The 19,517-nt window shown below is 33.1% G+C and overlaps 2 protein-coding genes across 2 annotated transcripts; one reads left to right on the top strand and one right to left on the bottom strand.

The window, feature by feature from the left end:
• Positions 1-2,446: 2,446 nt before the first annotated feature.
• Positions 2,447-8,482, bottom strand: LOC123533806 (uncharacterized). Its single transcript, XM_045315685.2, has 4 exons — positions 8,291-8,482; positions 7,514-7,571; positions 4,735-4,840; positions 2,447-4,484 (listed from the first exon to the last, which is right to left on the bottom strand). Exons 1-4 carry the CDS (start codon positions 8,341-8,343, stop codon positions 4,204-4,206), a joined length of 498 nt encoding a protein of 165 aa, XP_045171620.1. The 5' UTR covers positions 8,344-8,482; the 3' UTR covers positions 2,447-4,203.
• Positions 8,483-8,563: 81 nt separating this feature from the next.
• LOC123533805 (uncharacterized) lies at positions 8,564-18,130 on the top strand. The gene is made up of 3 exons (XM_045315684.2): positions 8,564-8,866; positions 15,303-15,354; positions 16,516-18,130. Exons 1-3 carry the CDS (start codon positions 8,757-8,759, stop codon positions 16,909-16,911), a joined length of 558 nt encoding a protein of 185 aa, XP_045171619.1. The 5' UTR covers positions 8,564-8,756; the 3' UTR covers positions 16,912-18,130.
• Positions 18,131-19,517: the final 1,387 nt, after the last annotated feature.

The raw sequence follows: 19,517 nt of genomic DNA, 5'->3' as shown, positions 1-19,517 counted from the left end.
ACCAGCATGGATCCTGACTAGCGAACAGCATGGATCCTGACCAGTCTGTGCGGATGCGCAGGCTGGTCTGGATCCATGCTGGTCGCAAAGCCACTATGTTGGTTTTCTCATGGTGCAGCTCATGTCATCATTTGAAAGTATATTAGATGTTGTACTGTATTTAAAAAAGCATCAGTTTTGTACTTCATAATAGGAATCCTTTGCAAATATAATCTCAATAAAATAATACAATAAGGGCACTTTCACAAAAATGTTATCTTGTGAGATTTTTAGAGAGCTTCACTTGCCTCACACAACTGTCTGGTTGGCTTTGACATTCAACATTTTTGCTGCAAAACATGTTCATACTTCTCGAGCTATAACATATGATTAAGAATTCATTTTTTACATGGTAATATTTGATATTCATGACCATTTTAAATTTGACAGTTGTCATAGATAATGTAAGGCGGTTGCTAAGATTACAGTGTTCCGTGAAAGAACTCAGTATTACCAATTAAGGCATTTATTTTAATCCCCTAGATAGATGAAAAATGTGTCTGGGTTATACATGTAGCGTGACTTGTGATGATTAATTAAATGCATATACACAGGTTTTTGGCATTTTAGCTTATTTAGGAGACAGGGTCTTAAACCACTAAAATAATGGGAGATTTTTGCACATATCTGACTGTAAGGATGTATGTATATTCATTGACTATTGAATGTTTGTATGTATACATGTTGTATTGTGTTTTATAATTGTTAAGTATTTATTTATACAATAAAGCGTTTCAAAAAGTTACAAAAAATAATATTTCTGTTCCTTTTATTATACATTCTTAGCATACAGGAATATAATACATGGAATTATGTCTCCCCCATAAAATGGAGGAGACATACTGCTTTTGCCTTTGCCATCCGTCTGTCTGTCCGCATTAAGCTTGTCGGGCTTTCACAGGTCAAACTGCTGGCCAGATTTCGAATAAACTTCTCAGGAGTGATCAGTACCAACCCTAACTGCATATCGTCGGCATGTTCCACTTCGTTTCACAAAATGGCCACCAGAGCTAAAAATAGAAACATCTTGTCTGGCTTTCACAGGTCAAACTGCTGAATAGATTTCAACGAAACTTCACAGGAGTGATCAGTACCAATCCTAATTGTGCATATTGTCGGCACGTTCCGATTCGCTGCACAGAATGTCTGCCAGAGCTAAGAATAGAGAAATCTTGTCCAGCTTTCACAGGTCAAACTGCTGGCTGGATTTCGATGAAACTTAACAGGAGTGATCAGTACCAACCCTAGTTGTGAGTATGCCGGCACATTCTGCTTCACTGCACAAAATGGCCACCAGAGCTAAAAACAGAAAAATATTGTCTGGCTTTCACATGTCAAACTGCTGGCTTGATTTCTACGAAACTTCACAGAAGTAATCAGTACCAACCCTAGTTGTGCATATGCCGGCATGTTCTGCTTCGCTGCACAAAATGGCCACCAGAGCTAAAAATAGAAAAATCTTGTCTGGCTTTCACAGGTCAAACTACTAGCTGGATTTCGACGAAACTTCACAGGAGTGATCAGTACCAAGCCTAGTTGTGCATGTCGCTGACACATTCCGCTTCACTGCACAAAATGGCCGCCAGAGCTAAAAATAGAAAAATCTTATCCGGCTTTCACAGGTCAAACTGCTAGCTGGATTTCGATGAAACTTCACAGGAGTGATCAGTACCAAGCCTAGTTGTGCATGTCGCTGACACATTCCGCTTCACTGCACAAAATGGCCGCCAGAGCTAAAAATAGAAAAATCTTATCCGGCTTTCACAGGTCAAACTGCTAGCTGGATTTCGATGAAACTTCACAGGAGTGATCAGTACCAAGCCTAGTTGTGCATATCGCTGGCATGTTCTGCTTCACTGCACAAAATGACCAGCAGAGCTAAAAAATAGAAAAATCTTGTCTGGCTTTCACAGATCAAACTGCTGGACAGATTTCGATGACAAAAACTCAGTGCTGACTTATGCCTTAAAGAATGTACATGTGGGCACTTCGGTTCAAATAAGCAAGGTTTAATTTTTTTCAGAAATTTTCTTGGCACTGTCAAAATATTCACTGTTGACTGTAAAAAAGGAAGTTCAGCATGCTGACTGGTTATAATGGAGCCATGGTCAGTCCTGTAATTGACTAAAAATACTGTGGAATAATTTTCATCGTGAAGTAATTTTTGTGGATTTCATAATCTATCTATCCATAATTCTATTGTATTTTCTCTTTATATTTGGAAATCAAAGAACTTAAGCAAAATGGCCATTCTAGCAAAAACTATGAAATTTAATTCCAATTACAGTTATAAACTAATTTCACAGTTACAAGAAATCACTTCAGGAAATAACTTCTCTCTGTATTTTCCACATTTCATTAAAACAGCCATCATAATTTTCAGTGAATATAAAAAAACATCAACAAATTCATTTTAAGATACTTTTAATTTATTCTTTATCATGTTTATAAGAAAGATACAAAATAAGGTGATTAAATAGAAACAGAAAGTCCAGATTGTATAGTTTGTGATTATTATGCTCACATTATGTTTAGAGTTAATGTGAATAAAAAAAAGATGAAGACAGTAAATAACAAAAAAGTATAAAAAAATGTTGCAATGCACACATTTCATTTGTGGTTAACAAGTATATTCAAGTCAACAAAGAATGACTGTACAACTGAATACCGGTATGCATTTCAACCTTTTTCTCCATCAACTTAAAAAGAGTTTTAATCATTGTCCAACAGTAAGTTATATACTGTCAAATCATTGCTATTTTTAGTGACTAAATTTCATGGATTTCATGCTTGAGTAAATTTGCAAAATTAAATCCTATCTCTGACTTAATTAAAAAAGAAAATTTCCTTTTAGATCATCCTTGAAACACAATATCCATGATATAATCCCTATAAAAGTCATTTTAGACAAAATGAAAAACGAAATTTTATGCAAGCGAAACAATGATTTGACAGTTACTAAGCAGAGCAGATACGTTGATAATAATTCATTCTAGCTACCTTTGCTTATGGTAGAAACGAAAAATTAAAAAAAAAAAAAAAAAAAGCATTTTACTTGTGTTAGAAGAAAAATAACACAATTTTATACTTGCATAAAATGTAAAATTGAGACAAATAATATGCAGATAAACAATTTAAAGACGTTCTTCACTTCTGCATTTAACTCGAGTCTTAAAGAGTAAACATTGTAGCAAAACTCTAGTGTATAAATAAAATAAGTCAATTAAACAATTTATATAATTTTTCTTTGCTTGAGCAAACGGTTTAATCCTTAAGCCAAAACCATAACAAAACTGTATATAAATAATTTGTGTAAACATTGTAAATATATTTTAAATAAAGAGAAAAAACACAGACACATTAACTTGTTTAACAAAGATAAAAACGAAATGGCCAAATCGTGTTTCATGTATAACAAAATCGATAAAATTTAACAAAAAAACAAAACAAAAACATCAAACAAACTGGAAACAGTTATAATGCACCTTTTAGAAGTTACAAACAAATGTTTTTATTACGGCAGAGATAGTGGGCTGCAATTAGAATTAGACATAAAGTAGTTTTTTTCGGCAGTATATAAACAAACAAGTACTTATATATAAAACTGTGCTGTTTATAAAGCTGAAACAGCAGTATTTTTAATACAATTTACTTTTTTTTTATAAAATTCCTTACCTTTAATGTTACCAGTAAGTCATGCCACTAACAAATAACTTTAACTTGAGATTCAGTTAATATAATTGGCAAGGTATTATAAGTTACCTAAAATGTTACTGAAAAGAATAAGATTACAAGATCCAAATTGCCTTAAATATGTCCCAAAATTTAGATTTAAAATTGTCTAAAAACAATATGCAATCAAAGCTCTTGATTTCAAATACAAAGTAAAACCTGAAATACAATATTTGAGCATTAAAAATATAAAGGTTCAAGGGGCACTGTTCTTACAATTTAAATATATAAACTTGAAAATATTTTTTTTTTACAATGGAACAATAATATTAATATAATAACTTAAAAGTTATGAAACTGTACTTGTGAAGAGGAAGAAAAGAGGATTAACAGAGATAAAAAATTTGCTGCAGCACGAAATATACAGATTTTAATGCTTGAACTGTAACATATATTTTAAGAAAAAATGTTCATGTTTTAATTAATTTTTCTCTACTTGTATCCGTTGTATTTTATAGGTGGAAAATGATTATATCTGATTGGCTCTTCATAATGTGGGGGGTTATATAGACCCCATTTCGGGACTGGCACTTCTTTCGGGATTGGGTCTGGTTTTGGATGTGTAGTGCACCCGGAATACGCCCTGTTTGGTGGCATAGGTTTCAACATGTCCTTCTGCATGACTTCATTAGTTACGGAAATAAAATCATCATGGACTCTGCTTGTAGGTTTGGACGGATACTCGTATACCCAGTTAATGTTCTTGTAGTCAGCTGAAAATTAATTTTGTGAATAAAGAAATCACTTCATTCTCTAAATTTTATGCATTTATTCAGTTGCTAAAATTGTAATGGCAACCCAAAACTATAAACTTATGAAAGGGCTGGAACTATTGCAATATTCTGAGTCAAAATGAATAGTGTCAAATGATCAGTCATTCTAAAAATTCAAGGGAATGAAAAGCCTTGTACAACTATTTAATTTCACAGGCTAAAAAAAGAAAATGAAAAAGGGTGGACATACCTCGTCTGATGGTGTTCACATTACGTCTGTACCAGTCTGGATTTTTAGACGACGACTTCCATGCATACCAGTCCGGTCTGTCTCCACTCCATTTACGCCAACCATCCTGCAAAAAATAATACACGTATATGGGTGGTTTTCAAAATAATGAAGCTTTTTCTTTTCTCTCACCTTACTTTAATTCAGTTTAGTTTTAGAATGCATTTTGGGGCAAATTATATCCAAATCAATGTAGTCAATAAATGTGTGCAATTTCAGCTTAATGAATCAAACAGTTTTAAAGTTATATTAAATTATATAGCTAATTTTGTCCCCTGTGCACCCAAAAAAGTGTGACATTTTACATGAAGTATAGTTTTCAACTGTGGCTTACTTTTTAAAACCATGCTTTATTGTTACAGCTTTGGCTTTTTTGTGTAACTTAAACTCTGCACATTTGAATAAAATACTTCTTTTCATTACCTACATCTTATTGTTACCGATATTTCACATCTTGTGATGGAACCCCCTTCACAAAAAATAGTGAAAAAAATACTAAATTTAAATGTTGAACACTACAATTTCATAACCCTATTACTTTTCTAAAGTTTTAATGTTTTTCTAAGATCCTTATCCCTTCAGCTGTGAAGACACAGTATGATTTTTTTCTTTAATAAATCAACTTTCTCAGAAACTTGATGGATGTCTATACACCTAAAAATGTCCCCTGTGCACCTTTTCAGTTGTAAAGTGTCAGATTTCTTATATTCTTTAAATAAGATGGGATTTTACTTTATTTTCCTTGAAAGGGAGTTACAACAGATACAAAAGCAGCATTCAACTTCACATATTACTGACCGTTAAACATTCACAGAGCCAAAAGTGATGTCCCCTGTGCACCCTTTTTTGACATATATCAATTTTCATAGCATTACTGTAATTTGTAGTGGCAGTTCTATATTCTTAACAGTCTGAAAGCAAAATTTAGGCATTACTTGATAATTTAGCATTATATAAGAAACCCTGAACAATTTAAAATTCATTGTTTGCATTTATTTCTGAAGTTGCCAATTTTCAAGTTTAAAAGTGGAAACATCAATTTCATTGCTTCTTAAGCTCTTTAAGTTTACCTTAATATGTAATGTTCACTAGTAAATAGTGTGTAGTTAAAAGAATTTTACTTACCATGAACATATTCTATGAATAAATATTTTGATACAATTTGTCCCCTGTGCACCCTTTTTAGTAACATTATAAAGTATGTATGAATTTTACTATTCCATTTTATCATGCATGGCATTTTGTCATTTTTCTACTATGAATAAGCATTGCATGTAAACTAAATGATTTCAGTGTATTAGTTATGTATAAAGTCACTTATTTTTTCATTTAAAGCATTACATTCAGTTGAATTTTCATGTTTTTATAGTGAAAATTTTCAATTTTGTAGTTATTTTGTGGAATAAATTAATTTTTTAATAGTATTTGTCTAAAGTTGATCACCATTAGTCTTTTTACGAATAGAAAACTAATAATGGATGAATATTACACTGATCTTCAGTATGTGTCCCCTGTGCATCTGTACAATAACTCAATTTTGAGTTGACAATTCTAGAAATTAGAATTACTGGACATTCTTGAAATTTGGCATGTGGTTTATAAACATGCAAAGTGAGAGAGAAAAATAGGTTTTATAATTATATGTTAGTTACTTTGCATTTAGCAACAACTTTTCTAGGTAAAGTTTTATTTTCATGTCAGATTTGTGCAAAAATTGTGATTTTAAAAACCAATGTCCACAAACATATGAGTAAATAAGTTTCAAACCATACACATACACCCATTACTTATCATTTATGTTGAAAAAATTACTGTTATACATATTTCCTTGTCATAAAACACTGCAACATTTATCACCCATCTTATGGAAAAATTCACTGAACTTTCAAATTAGAGGCTGAAATATTTTCTTATTGGCATTTCTCAACACTTTCCGAGAGTTATTTCCTTCAAATTTGAAGTATTTGCTATCATAAAAAATAGGTGACCACCCTGAAAAATAAGTTTGAATTTTCAACCCCTATGTCACACTTTTGCTTCATTATTTTGAAAACCACCCATATAGAGAAATTAACATTTAGTATACAAAGCAACACATGTGCACATACGGGGAAGCAAAATTATGCACACATAACAAACTAAAGGCAAAATGTTCAGGAAATCAGTTTAATCGGAGAAAATGTACATACCAAGTACAGTACTCAGTAATGAAATATTTAATACTGAAACATTTCTTTCATAGTCAAATAGAAAAAAACGTCACATTCAAAGAACACAGTCATCCTTACTGCACTCCGCATAGAAATAGGGGTACAAATAAATATATACACAATGTGACATGCACACTGACTGAGCACATGTATATACACACAAACAACAGAAGTAACAAACAGACATAAACAAATGTGAAGAATAAACACTGCATGGCAAAACTATCACTTGGAAGTTAAATCTAGTTTACTTGGGCAAAACCCAACTTAATCTAGAATGTTCCTAAATTACAAGTCAATGTAAATAAAGTTACTCCCCACCAGGTTAATCCCATATTGTCATATACCGATAACAAAAAAGCGCAGGAACACATTGTAAATCTCTTGTTGGCTAACATTTTCTTCTTTTATGAAGTAAACTACTTTGGATCTTTTCATCTTTTCTTTATTATTCATGAAAAAATCCTAAAAGATTTTCAGTAGTTTGACAACATTTGTCTAAAAATCTTGTTATCAATTATGGTACTTACCCTTGCAACATCTGGATGACTTGAATGGTAAACACTCCACTCATGCAGCTTCGGTTGCCTAAAATTACATACACATTAATTCTATTATGAAACAATAAAGAATCAGCTGGTGTCCTTTTTGAGATTACTTTTAATGATGTGAATTCTTGTTTATATAAAACATCTTAATTATACAAAAATGATACCATTAAACTAAAGTATTAATAGACAACATTGTACAAAACTGAATGCACCTTAATGTTACCTTCACTGAAAACAGCACAGTTGACACAATATTAATATAAATATTTCTCAAGCTATGATGATAGCAATGGATGTAACTTAATTTTAATTGAAGCTGCTGCCCCCACAATCCCACTTATGGGCATAGGCACTACCCATCAGGAACAGCAAACGAGAGTGCACACTACCCCAAAAATGTCCTGCTATAAAGAAATTGTTGAAATCAGCTATGAGAAACAGGCTATTTATCTGCAAAATAATGAGATAATGTCATCGAATATGACTACCTGGATTGAACGGTTACATAATTAAGTATGGAAGTAGCCAAACCGTAGCTCAGAGAGGTTTGTCTCTGTTTATCGGGCTACATAAATGAGCCTGCAAAACAACCATGTTTGTGGGTGGCCAGGAGGGGGTGGGGGTGGTGGCCCCATAAAATTGCATTTGCAGAGTGAGACTCCTCAATGTTTGACATTATTTAAGTTAAACGGATTTCTGTACTGTCCTGACATTAATTCATACATAAATTAACAAAACTACAAGACAGGAACTGACCACTGCTTTGGTAACTTTGCTGGAGTTGACAGAAAACCGTATGCTGCAGCCATTTTATTACTTTTCCTCTTTACAGACCTGGTATGAACACCAAACTGAATACAACTCCAACAATTAAAACTTCTGTCTGTGTAAATTAAAGATAGATTTTATCTAAAATTCACCATCATGCATTTTCACAGCTGCAGTGCAATTTCTTCCGCAATATAAGCGGCCCAATTATTTGTCATGTAGCTCCATAGCAACAGCCGTTTAATCAAAGAGAAAACGTTAGTTCTTAAATCAAAAAATAAATTTCTCGTCACTAAACATGTGATTTTTTAAATAAAACCAATGACTGTTCACTGATTAGTTCCAAATTAAGAATCTAAACGCACAAATAGTGCATGTATTCTTCAAAATATTTATATTTATTTTTATTGCTGTAAGCGGTAGGCGTAATTGACAACAACCTCCCAGCATCAAGATGTCACAGTGTAGCACATTATTTTTCAATGGAGCGCAGACAAAAACTCCTTACTGGACCAATTATCCACCAAATGTTCCTAAATATCCCAGTTCACAGGAAATGTTCAGGTAAATATAGATAGATTCTATGTGAAACTTTCGGTCGGATTCTAGTGAAAGTTATCAGTTGTCAGCAGCAATGCCTATGTTTAACAAAACAGATGTACCTCCTTTTGGAGACGTGATTCTTCAGACTCTTGTGCCCCCGTCCCAGTTGCGTATCCAGCCCCTAGTTCCGGGATGTACTGTATACTTAGTGTCTCCCATAAAATTGTCTAATCTTGACTTAAATGTATTCTAGCGAAAGTTACCAAGTTGTCAGCAGCAACAGATTATATACAAATACAAATACAAATACATGGCATTTATATAGCGCAAAAATTATAAAATATTCTATTGCGCTTTACAATTACATAACACACATGGGTGGTTTTCAAAATAATGAAGCAAAAGTGTGACATAGGGGTTGAAAATTCAAACTTATTTCTTAGGGTGGTCACCTATTTTTTATGATAGCAAATACTTCAAATTTGAAGGAAATAACTCTCAGAAAGTGTTGAGACATGCCAATAAGAAAATATTTCAGCCTTTAATTTGAAAGTTCAGTGATTTTCCCATAAGATGGGTGATAAATGTTGCAGTGTTTTATGACAAGGAAATATGTATAACAGTAATTTTTTCAACATAAATGATAAGTAATGGGTGTATGTGTATGGTTTGAAACTTATTTAATCATATGTTTGTGGACATTGGTTTTTAAAATCACCCTTTCTGCACAAATCTGACATGAAAATAAAACTTTACCTAGAAAAGTTGTTGCTGAATGCAAAATAACTAACATATAATTATAAAACCTATTTTTTTCTCTCACTTTGCATGTTTATAAACCACATGCCAAATTTCAAGAATGTCCAGTAATTCTAATTTCTAGAATTGTCAGCTCAAAATTGAGTTATTTTACAGATGCACAGGGGACACATACTGAAGATCAGTGTAATATTCATCCATTATTAGTTTTCTATTCATAAAAAGACTAATGGTAATCAACTTTAGACAAATACTATTAAAAAATAGTTTATTCCACATAATAACTACAAAATTGAAAAATTTCACTACAAAAACATGAAAATTCAACAGAATGTAATGCTTTAAATGAAAAAATAAGTGACTTTATACATAACTAACACATTGAAATCATTTAGTTTACATGCAATGCTTATTCATAGTAGAAAAATGACAAAATGCCATGCATGATAAAATGGAATAGTAAAATTCATACATACTTTATAATGTTACTAAAAAGGGTGCACAGGGGACAAATTGTATCAAAATATTTATTCATAGAATATGTTCATGGTAAGTAAAATTCTTTTAACTACACAATATTTACTAGTGAACATTACATATTTAGGTAAACTTAAGAGCTTAAGAAGCAATAAAATTGATGTTTCCACTTTTAAACTTGAAAATTGGCAACTTCAGAAGAAAATGCAAACAATGAATTTTAAATTGTCCAGGGTTTCTTATATAATGCTAAATTATAAAGTAATGCCTAAATTTTGCATTCACACTGCTAAGAATATAGAACTGCCACCACAAATTACTGTAATGCTATGATAATTGATATATGTCAAAAAAGGGTGCACAGGGGACATCACTTTTGGCTCTGTGAATGTTTAACAGTCAGTAATATGTGAAGTTGAATGCTGCTTTTGTATCTGTTGTTACTCCCTTTCAAGGAAAATAAAGTAAAATCCCATTTTATTTAAAGAATAAAAGAAATCTGACTCTTAACAACTGAAAAGGTGCACAGGGGACATTTTTAGGTGTATAGACATCCATCAAGTTTCTGAGAAAGTTGATTTATTAAAGAAAAAAATCATACTGTGTCTTCACAGCTGAAAGGATAAAGATCTTAGAAAAACATTAAGACTTTAGAAAAGTAATAGGGTTATGAAATTGTAGTGTTCAACATTTAAATTTAGTATTTTTTTCACTATTTTTTTGTGAAGGGGGTTCCATCACAAGATGTGAAATATTGGTAACAATAAGATGTAGGTAATGAAAAGAAGTATTTTATTTAAATGTGCAGAGTTTAAGTTACACAAAAAAGCCAAAGCTGTAACAATAAAGCATGGTTTTAAAAAGTAAGCCACAGTTGAAAACTATACTTCATTTAAAATGTCACACTTTTTTGGGTGCACAGGGGACAAAATTAGCTATATAATTTAAAATAACTTTAAAACTGTTTGAGTCATTAAGCTGAAATTGCACACATTTATTGACTACATTGAGTTGGATATAATTTGTCCCAATATACATTCTAAAACTAAACTGAATTAAAGTAAGGTGAGAGAAAAGAAAAAGCTTCATTATTTTGAAAACCACCCACATTTAACATATATACATACAAAATATGAACAGGATTCTAGAACTTAGATTTAAAGATTTGGACATATATAAATACTATTTTACACCACTTCTGAATATTTTGTATTTTAACAAGACTACACTCATTGTTCATAAAACTGCCTAAATAAATGTGTTTTCAGTTTTGATCTAAAGCTGGCTTCAGACTGAATGTTTTTCAGATAGCTAGGCAGACCGTTCCACCATTTGGGACCAACGACTGCCATAGATCTGTCTGCTAGTTTTGTTCGCCGTCTAGGGATGTTAAAGTTAGTGTCACTTTGTGAGCGAAGTCTGTATCGTTGTCGAGTAGGTACAAAAATTTCCCTCAGATATACTGGAGCTGTACCATTGATGACACGGAAGACTATTACTAAAACTTTGAACATGACTCTAGCCTTAACTGGAAGCCAGTGTAATTCTTTCAGAAGTTCGGTACTTGGTTTTTCATAGGAAGCATTCTTGACTACTCTAGCGGCATGATTTTGGACTCGCTGTAGTTTATTGATTTGGTAGGCTGGAATTTCTGTAAATAAACTGTTGCAGAAGTCAATGTGAGAATGAACCAATCCATGCACTAATGATTCAGTTGACTTCTGTGTGAGATGTTTCCGTATAGCCCTAAGGTTTCATAACTGTACATGAGCTATCTGACACTTTTTCTGAATGTGATGGTCGAAGTTGAGTGTATTGGTCATAGTTACACCTAGGTCTCTGACGTGATCGACGCATTTTACGTCACACCCACCAACGTTTACACTTGTGATGTCCAATTTCGCTAACTGTTGTCTTGTTCCATACATAATAATTTCAGTTTTAGACTGATTCATTTTCAGTTTGAAGGTTGTCATCCATTTTATGATTTCATTTAGACAACTGTCGAGTTGTTGAAGAACAGTTGTCTCATTTTGAGAATTTCCCGCTTGAATTTTTAACGCAATCTTGTGGTCGTCCGCGTATCCATAGAGATCAGCTGGATATTTCTGCACCACTCGGTTAAGAGCCGATATATACAGGGTAAAGATCACAGGTCCGGCACAAGAACCCTGCGGGACACCAAACCTTAGTGGCTCCGTGTCAGATGCTGACTGTTCGACTAAAACTTTCATTGTTCTGTTCGTGAGATAAGATTCTATCCATTTCAAGGGAGTGCTATGTATACCAAAGTCATCTTGAAGGATTTGAATCAGTATCGGGATATCGATGGTATCGAACGCTGCACTCAAGTCGATCATGACCACGATTGTTACTTGATTTTCATCTATGGTTTCCAAAAGATCATTATACATTTTGACCATTGCTGTTTCAACCCCATGATATGTTCTATAGGCACTTTGGTAAGCTGGGAGGAGATTGTTAGCTTCAATATGCTTGTTGATTTGATTTAGTGCAGCTTTTTCAAGAATTTTGGAGAGGAATGTTAAATTTGACACTGGGCAATAGTTTTGCAGTTCAAGTGGGAGACCTTTCTTCTTCAACAAAGGTTTTATCACAGCACGCCATATATTGGTTTCTACTTCGTAACCAGCAGATACAGATATTTAAAGATGGTACTAAATCTATTTTGGCTGGCAGTAAGTTCCACTCTCAGACTGCGAGTACAGAGAAGAAATGCTTCGATCCTTAGTTCGTATTTGCTTGCTTTCTCAATTAATTTTTTTTCCATTGTTCCTTGTAGATTGAGTATTTAGCACACAGAACTTCTCAAAATCTATGTCCTCTTTATCATTGAGCAGTTTAAAAGTTTGTATCATGTCTCCTCTAAATCTCCTAGCTGTAAGCTAGACTTGATAAATGAAGTTTTTTCAGTCTTTAAATATATGGTAAGTTCCTAACGCAATGAACTAGTTTTGTTGACCTTCTTTGTACACGTTCGATGGAATCAATATCTTTTTGAATCTTGGGTACCAAATTATATTATAACACTCCAAATTTGGTCTGATTAGTGTCTTAAATAATTTCCTGAATGTTTTTGGATTTATATGCAAAAAGGATCTTCTCACTAGACCAGATATTTTGTTTCCTTTATTTATACAATTGCTTATATGTTTGCGAAATTTCAATTCAGTATCAAATTCAATGCCCAAGTCTCTTTCACATTTGCAGTTTTTTATTTCATGTTTTCTCGAGTTGTCTGTTAAAAAGTAAGTTTCTTCTGGATTATTGTTGCCATAATGAAGGGTTGAACATTTGTCTTTGTTGAAACATAAATCTGAGTCTTTTTGAATTTGGGTTGTTCCATTACATGAGTCTACTGTATTAAATAATTTCATATTATCTGCAAATAGCCTTATTGTACTTCTGATAGAATCCTCAATTTGTTCTTGCAATTTTTGTGTTTACAGCAACTGACTTAAGCATCTTATTATCTTGCCTGTCACTGCTCTTGAAAGCATTCACAAACTTTGTTGTATGTGATTATGCACAGGCCTGTGTCTGGGAGGTGTGATGTCTCTAAATGTGTAGTCGAAATAATCTTCAACTGTCTACTGCCAAACAATTGTCTATTCGTCTAGGACATTTTGGGACTGCATGATAACTTTTGACTGTCACTGTCGTATGTATAAAATAACAGATCATAAAATAAGTCATCCTGATAAGCCAAATAATTAAGGCTACCAAATGTGCAAGGCTAGATCGGACTTTGAATGGACTTGACTGGTACTTGATTCCTTTGCAGGATGTGTTCTATACAATCACCAAAATAAAATATACCATACAGATACTTTGTGTCAGTGAACAGTGAATTTCAACCTTGTGTGACAGTGTTGTACAAAATGGTGGTTAAACAAGAGCTGTCGGAGGACAGCAACACTCGACTATTTAACAGCCTTGTTGCTTGAATGAATAAGAAAGTCGAAAAAGGGGCATAATTTAGTAAAAAGTAAAATAGGGTTATGGAACCTGCATAGTGCTTATCAGCTCATGACAGTGGACAAGTGTGTGAAGTTTCAATCCATTCCCATTAGTGGGTACTGAGATACCAGCTTACATATAAGAATTTAACCCAAAACTCCTAAGTTTAAAAAGGGGCATACTTTTGTAAATTGCAAAGATGAGTTATTGACCCTTTGCACTGCATGTCATATCATGACAGTGAACAAGTGTGTGAAGTTTCAATCCTTTCCCGTTAGTGGATACTGAGATACCAGCTTACATACAAAACCTTAACCAAAAAATTCTAAGTCGAAAAAGGGGCATAATTTTGTAAAAAAGCAAAATAGAGTTATGGAACCTGCTTTGTGTATGTCAGATCATGACAGTGAACAAGTGTGTGAAGTTTCAATCCATTCCAATCAGTGAGTACTGAGATACCAGCTTACATACAAAACCTTAACCAAAAAATTCTAAGTCGCAAAAGGGGCATAATTTTGTAAAAAAGTAAAATAGAGTTATGGAACCTGTGCAATGTAAGACAGTTTATCACAGTGAATAAGTGTGTGAAGTTTCAATCCATTCCCACAAGTGGTTACTGAGATACCAGCTTACATACAAAACCTTAACCAAAAATTTCTAAGTCAAAAAAGGGGCATAATTTTGTAAAAAAGCAAAATAGAGTTATGGAACCTGTGCAATGTAAGTCAGTTTATCACAGTGAATAAGTGTGTGAAGTTTCAATCCATTCCCACAAGTGGTTGCTGAGATACCAGCTTATATACAAAAACTTAACCAAATCGGGACGCGGACGCCGACGCATGGGCGAGTCCAATAGCTCTACTATTCTATGAATAGTCGAGCTAAAAATGGGCCTAAGAAACGAACACTATATATACTGTACTGTATAGTCTCCACAACATTGTGAACTTAAATGTGTACTAATAATCTGTTCAATAAACCAAAGAAAGAAAACAGGATTTGGGGACAGCAGTCCAGTCAAGAGTATAGAATTTGTTGAAAGTGCATATTGGTGAAATACAGGTGTTCCCTTGTTCTAAAAAAAGTGTCCGTGTACATAGCTAGAGGAAGCATTGTAAACCGGTCATGAAAGATTCCAAGATTTAAATGCTGCAGTTGGTTTCACAAGGAAATATCTAAGTAGATTTCCATCATGTTGAATTACAAAAAAAAATAACATAAATGTATTATTTGGTTTCAGATTTGAAAGACCAGAAAAACACACTGCTAAAGTTGGAAGAGCTTCATATCAGGTAAAAACAAATGTGTTTTATAATAATAGACACTTTAATATTAAACAGCAATGACATGCATGATTTGGTGGTTATTGGCATCATTGCATAGCCCGAGTGCTAATTTAGGTTTAGGAGTACCAATAAACCCTAATCCCTGACCATTGCTGTTTAATGAGCTGTTTATTATATACCTAAACACAACTTCTAGAAATGGGAATTGCACATGGTGTGTCAATACCAAGTTATTTTGCTCGCTTCCAGTTACTGGCATTGGATACATGATTCTGTCCTGTATAATTTTGTTTCTACACATATCAAACATTACTGAGATACTAGCTTACATACAAAGCTAAGCCAAAAACTGCTGAATCAAAAAGGGGCAGAACTTTGTAAGAATTCGAAATAGGAATAGAGAACCTGTGCATTGCATGTCAGATCATCAAAGTTAACAAGTGTGAAGTTCCAATCCATTCCCACGGGTGGGTAGTGAGATGCCAGGTTACATATAAAAACTTAACCAATAATTGCTAAGTTGAAAAAATGGGCATAATTTTTTAAATGCCAGAAGAGTAATGGAACCTGTGTACTGTATGTCAGTACATCACAGTGAGCAAGTTTGTGACATTTCAGTCAATTTCTACACATACTTACTGAGTTACCATCTTACATACAAAAACTTATGATGCATATCATGCCGATGCTGACAAAAAGGACAGCACAGAAGCTCTACCCATTCTTCTAATAGTTTTGCTAAAATCTGTGAAACAGAATTTGTCATTAGTTAGATTTAACAACATTTCAAATATGCTTTTTATCTATATCAGAGCATGGTTACTGCTATTTAATCCAAATCATGTTGGACATGACGATTGATTCTGCCAGTGCAGATCATGATCAACCCGCACATCTGTGCAGTCTGATTGTAACCTGCACTGTTTGCCATTCAGTATCTTTTTGGTATGCACCCCTTTAAACAGTTAATGTAATTCTTCAAAATAAGCTACTTACATGTAACAAACTATTTACTACAGCCAGTATTATAAAGGATGAGCAAGGCATGACTTATTGTTTATGGATCTTACTTGTTCATAAAATAAAAAGCTCAATGTCTTTCATACTTCTTCACTAGTATCACATAATTATTTAAATTACAGTATATCTTATTTTATGATTTGATAGCACTGGACAGATAAATGGTACGATTCCGGTTACCCAACACTGAGACGAGAAGAACTTCCAAAAGTTGCCGACAGACATGAGCCATGTTCTCAGCCATGGCAGTATAATATCGGAACATCCGCCATTAGAAAATGGGACAAACAAAACAAAGACTGGCCAATACATCCAAAATATTCGAATCAAGGATTGCCACCGACGGAGACCCAGAGAGCCAGAGGAATGAACCGACTGTCGATTCCAAAGAATGATAATCTTTACCCATTCTCTAACTACATGACCTCAACATATCGTCGGCCTGTGTATTCGATAATGGGCCCAATGCAAAGGGAACCAACATACGGTGTTACACACCAGCACAACCGCCACGGCAATATGCCATTTGAAGATTATTACTAATCCGTTTATTGAAAGATTATTAAATTGTTAGAAGGTCATGATATGACCTTGTGACGGAGGCACTTTTCATTCATTGTTTTAAGTAAATGAACTAACCAGAAGACTGCCACAATGGAATTAAGTTCTGCCACATATTTAATGCTGGGCATATATTTTTAGAAAATTAAAATTATTGTTATTGTGTTGCTTATTAAATACTGTGGTTTATGTCAATTTTTTTTCAGTGAATCACAAGTAAATTATAATTATTGTTTGTCTTTTTCATATTGTTTTGACAAAGCTCAGTAACATTTATATATATATTTATATTTATTAGTATAAAGAACTAAAAAAGAACAGTTCTTATACAGTGCAACCTCTGTAGAGCAACACTCTTTGGGAGATACAAATATTGACTGTTATATAGAGGTTGTTGTTCTGGAGAGGTAAATTTGATAGTATATTCCAGCTTAGGGAAATTTTGATGATGTTGTTATAGAGAGGCTTTACTGTATACATTTTTTTTTCATACCAGTGCGCTCAAATGTTTTTCATGTTATTGTCATTTAAAGATTTTATTTTACAGCTAAAAGTTTTGTTTTGTTTGAATTTTGTGTAACTGTGATAACTTTTGATGTGTTAAATGATATATTGTGTTGTTTTTATTATAAAAATATATCTTTAAAATAAATAACAATGCTAAATAATCTGATTTCACAATCAACGTCTTTTTAAGAGTTTTGCACTTTTTCAGATATAATTCAACAAAATGCTCAACAAAAATGATTGCATACATGCTATTTATTCATGAATTTAATATTTTTATTTTTTATAAAGCTTTTTAGAGATTTAAAATATTGTAGGTATTTTGTGCTGTTTAATTTTTTTTCTTTTTGAAATTTATATTTAGGGGGGTACATAAATTTAGTAATTCATGTTTTTTTCCTTTTTAAACCAATTAAAAGATCAGTAATATCTTTACCATTTTTTTGTTGTTGAAAAACAGTCTACTCTGCATATAAAATAGTATAAAGATTAAAATAATTATGGGTCAGCTTGGTGCATTATGTTGTTTTTTTTTTTTTCTAAGAAATTTCCTTGGCACACTTTTGTATCTGTTTATTATTGTGATGTTAAGAAAAATCCAATTCCCTCAAGTGCAATGACTCATCTAAGATGTGGCTGTGCTGTATTTAGAAACCTAAAAATTGTATAAAAAATAAATGGTATCATGAAATGATTTGTGTATTTGTATTGCAATCTTATCAATTCCCTTTTTTCTGATTTTGTGTAGGAAAAGATTTACAGCTGAATTATTCCAGGGAAAAATTGTTATGGACTTCTTGCAAAAAAAGCCTTGTGTCACAAGATCCCTTTGTTTTTGGCATGACAAATGGAAGTTGAAGGGGAATGTATCATTTACTTTAGGTACTTTTTAGCAAATGACCCCTATTGATTTTGATACCAATAGGTCAAAGATCAAGGTCACAGTGACCTGGAATAAGTATAGCTTTCATGAAAAGACCACAAGTCATAAGGGAAGTGCAGAAAGTCTCCTTATATAACACAATTTATTCTTTAAAAACACAAAAATAAAATGAAAAACTGTTCTTTTAAGACAAGCAGGCTCTTAATAGATGTGGTATCTCCAGCAAGATTATATTTTCTTTTATATTTAAACCTCAACATCTCAGAGATATCAAAAATCATTCAAGTTGATACCTTAGGACTCCTCCATTTCAGTAATATATCAAATTTTTCATGACAAATGCAGTTGATAGCTTTTCTACACTTTTTACAGATTATAAACAGTTTTAGTAAAATATACCAGCTAGTACTCACTTCATACAGGAGTTATTTTTTAACCCACTTTACCATTTATCCAGACTGCTTATTTTTTGACCAACTCTGGTCTTTCTAAGTGAAAAAAAAACAACAGGTGCACAAATTCACATGCTGGATAATATTCCCACATGATTTCATGACTAGGAGAATTTTTTAAGATATATGCAACACAAGCACTTTATGTGTAGTTTTCACTAAGTCAAGGGCCATAACTCCAATCTGGCTGAGTGAAATCCCAAACAGAACACCAGGTGCACAACTTCATATACTATATAACAATCCCCTAATGTTTTATGACTCTTAAGTCAAATACTTCTGTGATACATCTGACACAGTCTTGTATCCCATTTATGCATATTTTTGACAATCAAGGGCCGTACCAGTAACTATGGTCTGACTGACAAAAATCCAGAACAAAATCCTATGTGCACAACTTCACATGCTGAATAATATAATCCTATGATGTTTCGTGACCCTATGTCATATTGTTTGAGATATGTGTGACACAGCTTTTATACCTTTTTATGCATATTTTTTTACTGTCAAGAGCCATAACTCTGGTCTGACTGAGTAATATCTCTAACAAAACCCCAGACGCACAACTTCACATACTAAGTAATATTCCTGTAACGTTTCATAATACTGGGTCAAATACTTTTTGAGATACATATGACACAAACTTAGGCCCTTTTTATGCCTATTTTCGACTAAGCCAAGGGCCATAACTCTGGTCTGACTGTGTAAGATCCAAATTAAAAGCCCTGGTGCACAGCTTCCCGTGC

The sequence above is a fragment of the Mercenaria mercenaria genome, chromosome 12, assembly GCF_021730395.1.
Source record: "Mercenaria mercenaria strain notata chromosome 12, MADL_Memer_1, whole genome shotgun sequence".
Lineage (NCBI taxonomy): Eukaryota > Metazoa > Mollusca > Bivalvia > Venerida > Veneridae > Mercenaria > Mercenaria mercenaria.
The sequence above is the reverse complement of the archived record's forward strand: the minus strand, read 5'-3'. Positions and strand labels throughout refer to the sequence as shown.

Coding starts and splice junctions, on each gene's coding strand:
- LOC123533806 (XM_045315685.2), bottom strand. CDS start 8,343: ATGGCTGCAGCATACGGTTTTCTGTCAACTCCAGCAAAGTTACCAAAG. Junction 7,572..8,290: donor GCAAAGTTACCAAAGCAGTG/GTCAGTTCCTGT, acceptor ATGTAATTTTAG/GCAACCGAAGCTGCATGAGT. Junction 4,485..4,734: donor TGTGAACACCATCAGACGAG/GTATGTCCACCC, acceptor ATTAATTTTCAG/CTGACTACAAGAACATTAAC.
- LOC123533805 (XM_045315684.2), top strand. CDS start 8,757: ATGTCACAGTGTAGCACATTATTTTTCAATGGAGCGCAGACAAAAACT. Junction 8,867..15,302: donor AGTTCACAGGAAATGTTCAG/GTAAATATAGAT, acceptor ATTTGGTTTCAG/ATTTGAAAGACCAGAAAAAC. Junction 15,355..16,515: donor TTGGAAGAGCTTCATATCAG/GTAAAAACAAAT, acceptor ATGATTTGATAG/CACTGGACAGATAAATGGTA.